The 12,283-nt window shown below is 43.7% G+C and overlaps 1 protein-coding gene across 2 annotated transcripts in view; it reads right to left on the bottom strand.

The window, feature by feature from the left end:
• Positions 1–3,378: 3,378 nt before the first annotated feature.
• Positions 3,379–12,283, bottom strand: part of LOC135910873 (vesicle-associated membrane protein-associated protein B-like) — a 42,914-nt gene continuing 34,009 nt past the window's right edge. For both annotated transcript variants that reach the window (XM_065442943.1, XM_065442947.1), the window contains 2 exons: positions 6,113–6,211; positions 3,379–4,471 (listed from right to left, as the gene is read on the bottom strand). In XM_065442943.1, the coding sequence (XP_065299015.1) occupies positions 4,262–4,471; positions 6,113–6,211 (309 nt within the window). In that variant the 3' untranslated portion in view covers positions 3,379–4,261. The remainder of the gene's footprint in view (positions 4,472–6,112; positions 6,212–12,283) is intronic.

The raw sequence follows: 12,283 nt of genomic DNA on the forward strand, positions 1-12,283 counted from the left end.
AAATCCAGTGTGATAATACACGTAACCAAGGCACAGCATGTCATGTGCGAAGATGCTAGTGCCAATGGTAATGTGTGGTGACAAGGCAATAGTGGTACAACACAGGAAGGAGTGGCCGCCAACTTAGCCGCGCAACCACTTTGCACATTGTCAAGTGGCCGACAGTTTGTGGTAGTTTTGAACTGCCGGATCAGGCGAGCTACTAGCAATGTCGAGCAGATTTTGCCCTACATGGCATGAAATGCTAAACCTTTACTGAAACAGTTTTAAAAATATATTTAAAGGACATATATATACTGTGCTAAAAGATTTCAAAAATGCATGGGTTCCGAGAAAGATTTGTTAAAATCAGTTTTGAGGTTTGGCCATTTTTTAAAGAGCCAGGAGTTTCGAGAGATACTGAACAAGCATGTATTGAACCTTTAATGGCTCCATACGTTTCTGGGCCCTGTGCAACAAAGCACTTGTATATACTGCACGTGCCTCGGGAGGAGACCAATTCTGCTTTTAGTTTGCCAATTTCAAATTGGGCCTTCTGCAGTTTTTTGTCTCTTATTATGCTGCACTGCACAAATCTCTCTTCACACCTAAAAGCATAATTTCTTTTGCTTGGCTGTGTGGCATTATCCTTGTGTTATTATTATCCATAATGATGACCTAGCCTTAATTCACGAAGTATGATACTTTGGCTTACGGTTAGAGGGACAGGGGGTTGGAATGAAGTGGGCCAACTATAATGGTGCTCCCCGTGGTGTCGAGGATGCCAGACTCCAAAGGTAAGTTCGCAATACAGTGCCAGCCTTCACCGACAGAGCCACTTGTTGGCTGGCCACGTAGCTCTAGCACTTACAATGGAGGCCCTCAAATTTCGGGCAGTCTCTGAACAGGTGTACAACTATTGGTGCAGGCCCTATGCTGCATGTAGAGTAACCCAAGTAAATATTTAAAAAAAGTTATGGGGTTTTACGTGCCAAAACCACAATCTGATTATGAGGCACGCCGCAGTGGGGGACTCCAGAAATTAGGCCACCTGGGGTTTTTTAATGTGCGCCTAAGTACACGGGTGTTTTCGCATTTTGACCCCATTGAAATGCGGCTGCCATGGTCGGGATTTGATCTCGTGACCTTGTGCTTAGCAGCCCAACACCATAGCCACAAAGCAACCACGGCAGGTCCCTGTATATAAAGGGGACAACTGTGGTACAATGTCTTCAGAGCTTTTTCATCTCTTTATGTGCCTACCAGTATGTCCGGGGCTAGTGCCACCCCCTCCCCACTGAGGGACTTGTGCACTAGCACTTCACATCATCTATGCAAGCCAGAGTCGTAGAGGTTAGTACATGGACTTGTCCCATTTTTGTCCTCATGGCTTTGACATTCTTGTGATTTGTTTATTATGCTTTATCCGCTTTTATTGGCCTAAACTTTAAAGCAAAATATTTTTTTTTAATACAGAAGGCAATAAGACGTTGAACCCACAATCACTGCTAATTGCAGTGCTTCCATGCGTGCACGGCTTAATGGTTCCAATATCGGGCTTTTGTGCTTGAGCTGCAGTGTTTGAATCCTGCTATCAGACAACCTTAATAATGTGTAATTATTTATAACATTACTTTTTTTTAAAATGACAAGCTTGCAAAGCCACGAAGCTGTTATTTCCTTGCTGGCTGAACTGCCCTGCTGGCAGCTTCCGTAGACACTGGTGCCACAGTTCCCTCTAGTGATATGAAATTGAGGCAAGCCTGCAAGTTGCGGGTTGTCCTTGGGCAAGTAGCACGACACTAGGGCCACAGTTCCCTCTAGGGACGGCATGAAACTGAGGCAAGCCTGCAGGTTGTGGTTTGTCTTTCGGTGAGCAGCATGAACTATGAGCATCTCCTCCGCTGTTCAAAGCAGCTATTCACTGCATTACCATCATGGGACACTAAGGATGCTACGTCGCTGCAGTTGCTGCTGGAGGCTAAAATCTTGCTTGCAGCAGTGTGTGCCATTTCGTTGCCTGATACACCACAGCGGCGGGAAACTTGCGACATGTGTACCTCACGCGAGTGCAGCTGGTTTCTGCAGTCATTGTGCCAATGGGGTTAAGAAGAGCACGTAGTACGTGCACTACCGTCTGGCTGTGTATGTAGACAATCTGTGTTTTAAGGTTCAGGGGCTTCTCAGGGGCCCAAGTCGGTGTCACGGACGGCTAGTGGTTCAGCAGTCGGGACGCTGGGGGTCCTCAAAGACAAAGATGGTATTCCTGGGCTCGTATCGATTCCAGTTCAAGGAAACAAAGACAAACTGCAGTTCATGTACCAACGAGCATGGTGTGGAAGGTGGCGTCCGTGTAAATGTGAGCACGTCCAAAACGGGCAAAAGAATTAAATGTGTGGTGAAGGACAAATTTTATACCTCTGCCACATACACTTTGAAAGTACTTTACAATAAATGGCATCTTTGCCTGCATTTTTCAGAGTGCTTTGGGAGTGGAAAAAATTCATGTAAAAGAGCACTGTAGCTATATTCAAAGGATCAGCATGCTCTAACAGTGATAATTGTGCCCCATTATAGACATTTCGAGTGGCTTAGTTTTGTTATATTAAGCGTAGTTGCTGTTTTAAGCAACTGTTGGGCTGCATAGTGTCACCTGTGTTCAGAGTGGCTGTGGGGATTCAACCGTCTCGCTGGAGATTCACAAAATGCTGAAATGCAAATCAAACACTAAGAAAAAGTGAAATTACAAACAGCTCTTCAACCTATTTAAGTGTTTTAACATTCCACAGCAGGCACAAATTACCTCTCTGACCCACATGTCAATGCTGTTACACTGTGGAGAAAGACGAAGCAAAATTTCATGTTCAACCACTTTTATTCAGCTTTGCTTAAATTCACACGTCTTTCCCTAAGGTTGGGCAATGTGGCTCGCAATAGAAGGACACAAACAAGTCTAAGTAGGGTAAAATGCTGCCCAGCAAAGCCCCAAACTTCAGAAACTATGCTCTCTTCAATGTGCCTCAGCATTATTGACTTTCTAAATGTGCAAAAAAAGGACCTGCTAAGGCCAAACATCACTGTCTAATGCAGTGCTATGCAATTTAAAGGCAAACGACTTATCCCATATCAAGATTTTATCATGGAACTAGGCGTCCATGACCAACGAGCCATCATGCACTCTGAAAAAAGCCAGTGTGCAGCCTCACTAATGTTCCTCCAACAATGCAGGAACAAAGCAGGCCATGTTACATAGTACCAAAGCACAGTCATCCCAGGACTACAACTTTGGTAAGGCTTGCACTACACATTTTGTCCCTGAATAGGTTGTGCTTGTTGCAGATGATGAACTAGTGAAACAATACAAACAAAACCTAAGCAACCAAAAAGTAGCCTCAAAAGTGCATTAGTGGACAAAATTTATTTCACATTTTTTTCTTGAACACTGTCTGCTTCTAGTGCAATAAAGAAACAGCGTCGCGAAGAGGGAGGGTTTGCAGAAGTTAGCCCCTAGACACACGCGGTGTGGCCACCCTTTGACAATGTTCTCCCTTCTCTACTGTCCTTTCTCAGAATCCAGGAAAAGCGTGGGAGAAGAGAGACAAAATAAAGAAGGAGAAAAAAACAAAAACCCACACCTCCACTCCTTCCATCTACATCTGCTCAGGCAAAAAAGGGTACTGGTTGCTCTTTCCTATGGTGCAAACAGTGTTGTCAGATCACTCAGTCTCAAAATGGAGCAGTGATAACCTTCTGGGCACCCTCCAGCCTCTGGGAATGAAGATCGTGCCCAGAGTGCTGCACAGACATACTCACATGCACACAAACACACAGGCACACATACACACAAGCGCTCATAAAATAGATGGCAGAGCTGTTTGGAGACTACCATAAAATTAACATCACGAGTTAAATGTGCAAAACAGACCATTAATATTTGAATTTAATTTGTGATACCACTGTTCCGGCCCTAAAGAAGCAGTCCAACTTTTAAGGCCTTACATAAGAGCTTGGGCAAACTGAGAAAACCTTTTAGCCTGTGCACAAACAACATTCACAGATTTAAAAAGAAAAAGGTAGAAAAAACTGGGCGACAAGCTGCATGGAGGGGTGCCCACAAGGAACACAACTGTTGGCAGGCACCAGTCTGCACATTCAACTGAACATCTGTGTTAAGAAATGCCGCCAGCAGAAGAGATGGGCAGAGGAAAGGATAGTTGTAGAGAGTGAGGGCAGGGAGAGTGCCACACAGGGATAGGCCTCATCTTGTGGCAGAAGGGGGCGATCAAAAGAACCACTTCCCGACCAGCACTCCAATGACCACCATGAAAGAGGCAAAGAGCGTCAACATCAGTGGAGAAATGCCCGAAGAATGAGCCATTGACATCTCCTTGGTACGGTGTGTCATCTGCGACGTGGTCTCCGGAGCTGCATGGGAGGTCACAGTCTCCGATGTGGCAGCAGTTTGGAGCATCCGCTGCCTCAGGCCATCCTCCTACAACATCAACCATTCATCCTGTTGATCTCTAGGCCTCAAGCAAATCTTCCATAAATGCTATAAGCAGCAGAGGAGTGATTACTGCCACAAATTTCAAGACCTTCATCCCATGGCAATGCATTACTAGTAGCTGCAAAAAGCAAATGTACTCAAGCTTCAGAAGAACTTCAGTTTGGCATAGTTGGTGTTTACTGCATATCATATTGACTGTAAATAAAGACGGGGACAGCGAACGAAAACAAAAATAACACAGGCAGTAACTTTCAACTGGTTTATTCACAGCAACTCGTAAGCATATACAGGCAAATAGAACATGCGCAGAAAACAGCAAACAAGGACACTCATCAGCCTAGCGGAGCAACGAATTATAAAAAAAAATCTATTTCCGATTGAAACAACCTAATGGAAGTGTAACTAACACAGTCTTGGCTGTTCTTTTTTATGTGATATGCCTCCATCAGTTCGCGAGCAGTCTGCTCTTGGCTTCTCCCCAGAATCTTTATCTCCTTAAAAAGTGGTGCACCGGGGCAGGCATTGCAGCAACCTTCTTTAGGTTGTGAGTGACCCTGTGAATATACGGCACCACTTCAGGTCTTGTGGCCATAGTAGTCGTCCTCACCCTTGCTTTGCTCCTAGATACTTTTACCTTCTACAGGAGGGGTTTCCACCAGTGGCGTTACCATCAAGTCAGGGAACCCTGCCGTCTTAAGATGGGAAACCTGATTGTGAAAGGCAAGCTGCATCTTGTGCACACACGACTTGCAGAGAGCCGATTCTAAGCAGAGCATTGCTACTCCTCATTTAACAATCTGACTGGGAGGAGTCATATGGTACCAAAGCCTTCTGTGCCCGAGGGAAGCACTGCCAGCATGCGTGGCCTTTAGCGAAGGAAATGCATAGGTCTAAAAAATGCAGGGAATTGTCGAGTGGAAGTTCGTGAGTAAAAGAAAGCCCTTTATCGAGTTGTTTAAAAATGGCTAGAATGCTGTCACAAGAAGTTGAACTTCCTTGCCCGTTAAAAACAATTAAAAAATCCATCTTATCTAAAAACATTTAAAATGTTTAAAAACGGCTCCCCCAAACGCCTGATCAAGTGCTTTGTCTATGGTAGCTAAAAAAATGTTACACAAAAGCGGCGCAAAGCACGAGCCGATGCAGATTCCAGTTAACGAAAGACAAATTGCCGCACTTACCTGCGCACAGCAATGCCTGCCCCTGTGCATCACTCTTTAAGGAGATAAAGGTTCTGGGGAGAAGCCAGAACCAGACTGCACGCAGAACTAATGGCGGCATATCACATAAAAAAAAAAAGATCAAGACGGTGTTAGTGACACTTCCATTAGGTTGTTTCAATTCGAGATCAATTTTTTTTACAATTGGTTGCCCTGCTAGGCTGATGAGTGTTCTTGTGTGCTGCGTTCTGCGCATGTTCTATTTGCCTATATATGCCCACAGGTTGCCGTGAATAAACCAGTTGAAAGTTACCACCCATGTTGTTTTTGTGTTCTCTTCCACAGTCCCAATCTTTATTCGCGGCCAATATGATATGCAGTACTCAAGCTTGCATCTGTTATATATCAACAGTTCTGCAAAGCTTGCCAAAATAAACACACGAGCATGCACATCAGAGACATCTACCTTTAGAGCAGCATTTTCCTGGCGTAGATTGGCTACTTCTTCACGCAGTCGCCGACACTCCTCAGTTGCTTTTTTCAGGTCTGCTTCCAAATTGCTAGCCTGGAAGAGTAATACTCGTCAGACATTGCTACTTGTGTTGATAAGCACATTTACTGCAATTTGTAGACAAGAGCACAGAAGACAGTTAAATTTCTGTCCATAGTGCACATAAAAGACAAGAAAATAACTTGACCATTTTTTACTAACAGAACTGCTCACCGCTACATTGTGTCATTGCATATATGATGTCCACAACAAATGCTTGCCCTGCATGTACTAATGGCTAACATAAAGTCTAGACAGAATGTTCAGACGAGTAAATAAAACCAATTGATGAGGTATAACATCCCAAAGCAAGCCAGGAGCCATGCGAGATGCTGCAGTGGAGAGCTACAGATTAATTTTGATCTTCTGGAGTTTCTTAACATGCAGCCATTGATAATACACAAGTGCTCCTGTATTCTGCTCTCATCAAATACGGCTGATATGGCTACAAACTGAATGCGCTATCTCAAGCTCAGCAGCAGTGTGCCATTGAGTCACTATGGCAGGCAGTACAAAATTAACATAGCTATGTTCAAGCAAGCCAAAACTGTAATTACGCTAGTCCCTAATGTTTAAAGCAATGAAGAATTACTCCTTCACTCCACCTAATATATGCCACTGAAACTCAGCACTGACAAATTTCAAACACTATCATCTGACATTTCTTATGAATAAAATGTCTCTAAGGATGCATAAGCTGCATTAGACATGTTCAAAAGTAATAGGACATTATATATTGGGCATTTCTTTTAACCGTTTACAGCATTTTTAAAGATCACCTGTAGCAGATAGCACAATTCTACTTCTTGAGCTGGATTACTCTTGAAGGGAGACATTAGTTAGACGAGAAATCAAAATGAATAATTAACAAAGCTTTTCCAATTGCCTTCTAAACAATTACTTGTGGCAGATATTGCAATTAACTAATTGTAGCCGGTGATTTCAAAGTAATGTTGCCTTGGAACCAATTCTGAGAACAGTTTTGAGATATGCCTTCCTAATATTTGTGACAAAAAGCATCGATGTTCTTATAAGCGCCAAGTGGGTGTGCGAGTAATGTTTTAGCTTCAATGCATAAAAAAAGTTTTTTTCTATGAGAAAGTGAAACAATAGCGCAATATAACAAGTTTCAGCACTTTCTAAAAACTGGTGCTAGTTTTGAAACTTGTTCCACGTGGATGCGCCTTGTTAAATCATTGGCTTCGATTCATAAATTTTAACATGTGCACTAAGTAATCAGTTAAAAAGTTTTTAAGTGAAATTCTTAATTATTCAATTGGGCATTTTAATTTGCAGTCTAAGTCATATCTGCCTTTTCGAATAATTCAGCTCAATGAGTAGCGAGTAGATTTGTGCTATATGCCACAGGCAATATAAAAAAACTTAACATAACAAGGAGAAAAACAAAACAAACAACAAAAATTATAAAAATGCCAATTTGCCAAATCACAGCACCTAAACCACAGCCATTCTCACCAAATTGCTTTTGCAAGTTTAAACCACTACAACTTAACCAAAGTACCATGTCATTAGAATTTTCAGGAATAGGCATACCTGCCAACTATCCTGAATTTTTCACAAGTTTACCAATTTGGGCCTGTTTTACAATTTTACGAATGTTGCATCAAGTTTTACGAAACATTATTTCCACTAGCAAAAATGTACCACACGTCGATCTCCACACACTCATACCTTCTGTTGCAATTCTTTTGATGGTGAAAGGATGGAAGAGGAATACTTGCTTCGAGCAACTTTATAGAAACAAGTTCTTGAAGCAGGCAACTTTGGCAACAGCTAAAGTCGCTAAAAAAGTCACTGCAATCTATAACAAGTTCGTTGCTTGTCAGTAGTTGCTGTTCAAAATTTGCTGCTGCTCAATGTGCAGTGTCTAAAGCTAAATCTCGTTACTCATGTGAGTGTCTACTATGGATCCCTGAAAATATATGTGCTTAAAGCAAGCTTTGAAAAGAAAAAAAAAAGGGGGGGGGGAATTGTGTGCTATCTTCCCTCGTTCTCTCACCCCCACTCCCTCCCCATGGTATTTTACGAATTGTGTAAAGTTTACAGGCTGGTATGCATGAATAGGGGAGCCAAACATAAGGGACACCATTGGTCAGGTTTAGAAAAGAATGAAAAATGCATACGAATGAGTTTGGGTTTTTGGGTACGCTAAGCCATTTGGGGACGCAACTTCTATAATTCCCTATTATCTCAAAACATTGATTATGCTGCAGACATGGTCAAGCAATCATTCAACCCAATGTTGCTTTTTTTATTCTTGCTCTACAATCTAGACCACATTCTGCCTATTCCAACTAACAAGAAATAAATAATGGAGGGCTTTACATGAACAGCACCTACTGGGTGTTCTTAGGTAATGTTCATGCTAGTTATATGTCTTTTTTCCCACTGTGCACAAATAATGATTTAGTATAGTTCAATTAGCTAATTTCAGTTAAACTTCATTAATCAATAAAGTGTCAATGAAAAAGTTGGAGTGCGTTGATAAATGACTGACACTAAAAAAGCCTGCAATATTTTTGAAATACCATATGACAACACGTCCATTCATCAGTGATTGCATTGGTCTTGAACATAAACATCATCTAGAGAGAGAGAGAGAGAGGGCTCTTTATTAGAAGAACAGAGAATTCTGCCGGCGCGTATATAACCGCTGGCATGCTACTCTGTATAGGGATGGGGAATGGGATTAAAAGATTCCAGAAGAGAGCGGGAGAAAAAAAAAAGGATAAAAATAAATATTAAATGTCCGAGTGGACCTGATACTAATTTTTACACGTGACATGGCGGGTTAATTTAGGCTTTTGTATAGGAAGGATGCAATTTTTAAAGTTTTCCTATTTGACAAGTTTCTGTCAGGTATTTGAACAATAAATCCAAAACCCGTCGCTGTTTTGAAGGGCCGGGCATTGGACCTAAGATGCTCGGTAATGTTAACGGTTCGTGGCGAATCATGTCCATTTGGTGCTCAAAAAATTGTCTCTCGTCGCGGTATGCGGGGCATTCTAGTAATATGTGCTCAATTGTCTCTAAGCTGCGACAGTTATCACAGTATGGGTTTGTGGTAAGTCCTATGCGGTACAGATAATTGTTCGTATATGCCACGTTCAGTCGAAGACGATGGTACAATGTCTCTAAGTGTCGAGGAAGTGGTTGTGGAATTTTCGGTCTCATGTCTGGGTCAATGTAACGTAGGAAGTTATCTTGGTGAAGCGGCAGATTCAAGATGCAGTTTTTTTCTCGATAGGCATATTTTTTTGCCATGGTTGAAGCGTCGGCTTTTGTAAAATATGTTCTTCTGAACTTGCGGTGTTGGAGTCCATTTCTGGCAGCTTCGTCCGCTCTTTCATTTCCCGAAATGCCGGCATGGCCAGGTATCCACTGGAACTTTATGCAATGCCCAGCAATCTTAGCCCTGTGGTGAAGATAAGCAATGTCAAATGCTGCTGGTTGATTATTGCAACGCTTGTGCCTGTTCCATATACTTTGTAGGGCTGCTTTTGAGTCTGTGAATATCACCCATGTCTTTGGCGGCTCCTGTCGAAGTATATACGCAAGGGCCTCCTTAATGCCATATGGCTCCACTGAGGTAGATGATGTCGCTCGCTCAAGACGAAACGAGAATCGTTGTCCTGTAGAGGGAACAAAAAGTCCGCATGATGAACGATGTGGAGTTGTAGAGCCATCTGTGAAAATGTGCGTTGCAGCTGTGTATTCTTTGTGCATATATTCTAAAGCTATCTGATAAGTCGCTGCTTGAGGCATTTTCTTTTTCGCACTGATTCCAGGTATGTATGGCACGATTTCCAGTGGGGACAGTGTCCATGGTGAAATGTTTCGCGGCATAATTTGTGACGCCTGAGCAGGAATCGAAATAGATATGCTTCCGACGGCCTGCTCAAAGCTAGATGTAGCACGGGTTCTGGAAATATCCTTTAAAAAGTGAGTCTTCGTATGAATGACGTGGCGGAGGTGTATCCGAAGTGTCTCCTGCGAACATAGCACTTCCAGAGGCAGGCATCCAGCTTCTGCTACAGTCCCTGAGCGGGACGACCCCTTCGGAAGGCCAAGACATACGCAAAGGCAGTTGTTTCATGCTGCCTCGAGTTTTCTCTTGCTTGTGGGAGATATTTTGTGCAGGATCGGGAGGTAATATCGGAGTGTTCCATTGACGTAGGCCTTATGGAGGAGCACCATTGATCGACAGGTGCTGCCCCACTGTGATCCGGCTAGAAATCAGAATACGTGCGACGCCGAGGAAATCTTCTCACTCAGTTTTTTCACTTGGGGCGACCATGTGAGGTTCCTGTCGATCGTCACTCCAAGAAACCTTTGCGTCTTGACGTATGGAAGGGCGTGACCACCCAACACTAGTGGGTATTTTTCCATACACCTCCGCGTGAAAGCCATGGCAACGCTTTTGTCGGGGGACAATATCAGACCCCTTGGATTTAGGTAGGCCGATATATTTGCTAGCGCTCTCTGGAGGCGTTGTTGGGTGGTACTGCGGGAACGCGCCGCACTCCAAATGCAGATGTCATCCGCATACAGTGCGATTTTGACGCCAGGGGGCAGGTTTCTTTTCAGATGGATGAGGACTAAATTAAATAATACCGGGCTTAACACAGCTTGTGGCACTCCCTTCTCGACGGCATAAAGCGCCGTGGGGCCATCCGGGGTACACATGAAAAGTTGGCGTCCTTGAAGATGGTCTGCAATCCATGCGTAGAGCCGTCCTCCAAGACCAAGGGTTTCCAAAGCGTCAAGTATTGCTGTATGATAGACCGAATCATATGCTGCCTTAATGTCTAAAAATAACGCAGTAGGTATGTTGCCAGAGACCAATTCCTCTTCAATTGATGAGACCAAGGCAATGACATTATCAATTGCGGATCTATTTTGCCGGAAGCCATTCATTTCCTCCGGGTAAACTTTTGCAGTTTCCAGGAACCAATTTAGTCGTTTGTAGATCATTTTTTCGAATAGCTTCCCTACGCAGCTAAGCAGAGATATGGGTCTGAAGCAGGCGTAATTTGTTGGCTGCTTCGATGGTTTCAATATAGGAATGACTTTCGCAAGCTTCCATTCCGTAGGAACCTCCCCAGTTATCCACGAGGCGTTGTAGTACTCCAGAAGGCGTAGGCGAGATGTGTGACATAGATTTGCGAGTGCTTCATAACTCATGCCGTCATGGCCAGGTGATGATCGCTTGTTTACGTCGCTGATTGCTGCCGTGAGCTCTTGGATGGTGAATGGTAATTCTAAGTCAGGAAGGGTAGCTGGAGGTGGACTAGGCTGACGACTTGCAATTTGCCGCAAAGGTTGTGCCCCGTTGGAAAGGAGCCTGCAGTACTGCTCTGCCACCTCTTTCAGGGATGCGCGCTCATGTAATGAGAGGGCGATAAAAGGATAAAGCTGTTGCGGCTCTTTGCGAATGCCTCTGACGACTCTCCAGATTTAGCTCAGCGGTTGTCGTATGTCCAGTGTCCCACAAAAGTCCCTCCACCTTTTTCGGTCCAGTTTGGTGAGGTAACGTCGTATATGTCTTTGTGCCCGTCGACAAGTTCTGAGGTCTTCGATATTCTTAGTACGTAGAGCCTTCCTTTCGGCACGCCTTCGAATTGCACATAACCTTTCAAATTCCTCGTCGTTTGTTGGTACATTACAATGCTTAGTGGCAGAGCGGGTACTTTGTTTGAGGCAATGAGCTATTGTCGGTATTATTTCTGTATTCGTAGTCGAGGCTGTGATTCCTTTGTCTACGGCTGCTGTGTAAGCTTCCCAGTCTACCGACTTCAGTTTCACTTTTCTGGGCGACATCCGAAAATGAAGGGCAGAGATTAGGATCGGGTAGTGATCACTACCTCGAGTCTCGAAATCTGTACACCATCCGAACATAGGGGCCACTTGACTTGATATGAATGTGACGTCAATGCAGCTAACAGTCGTCGGATTTTTCAGGTATGTTATGCTGCCATTGTTCAAGGGCTCTATATTGTATTTTGCAAAAAGCTTCGCCAGCTTGGCACCCCGAGCACATGTATGTGAACTGCCCCAGATCTCGTT

The sequence above is a fragment of the Dermacentor albipictus genome, chromosome 1 (genome assembly GCF_038994185.2).
Source record: "Dermacentor albipictus isolate Rhodes 1998 colony chromosome 1, USDA_Dalb.pri_finalv2, whole genome shotgun sequence".
NCBI lineage: Eukaryota > Metazoa > Arthropoda > Arachnida > Ixodida > Ixodidae > Dermacentor > Dermacentor albipictus.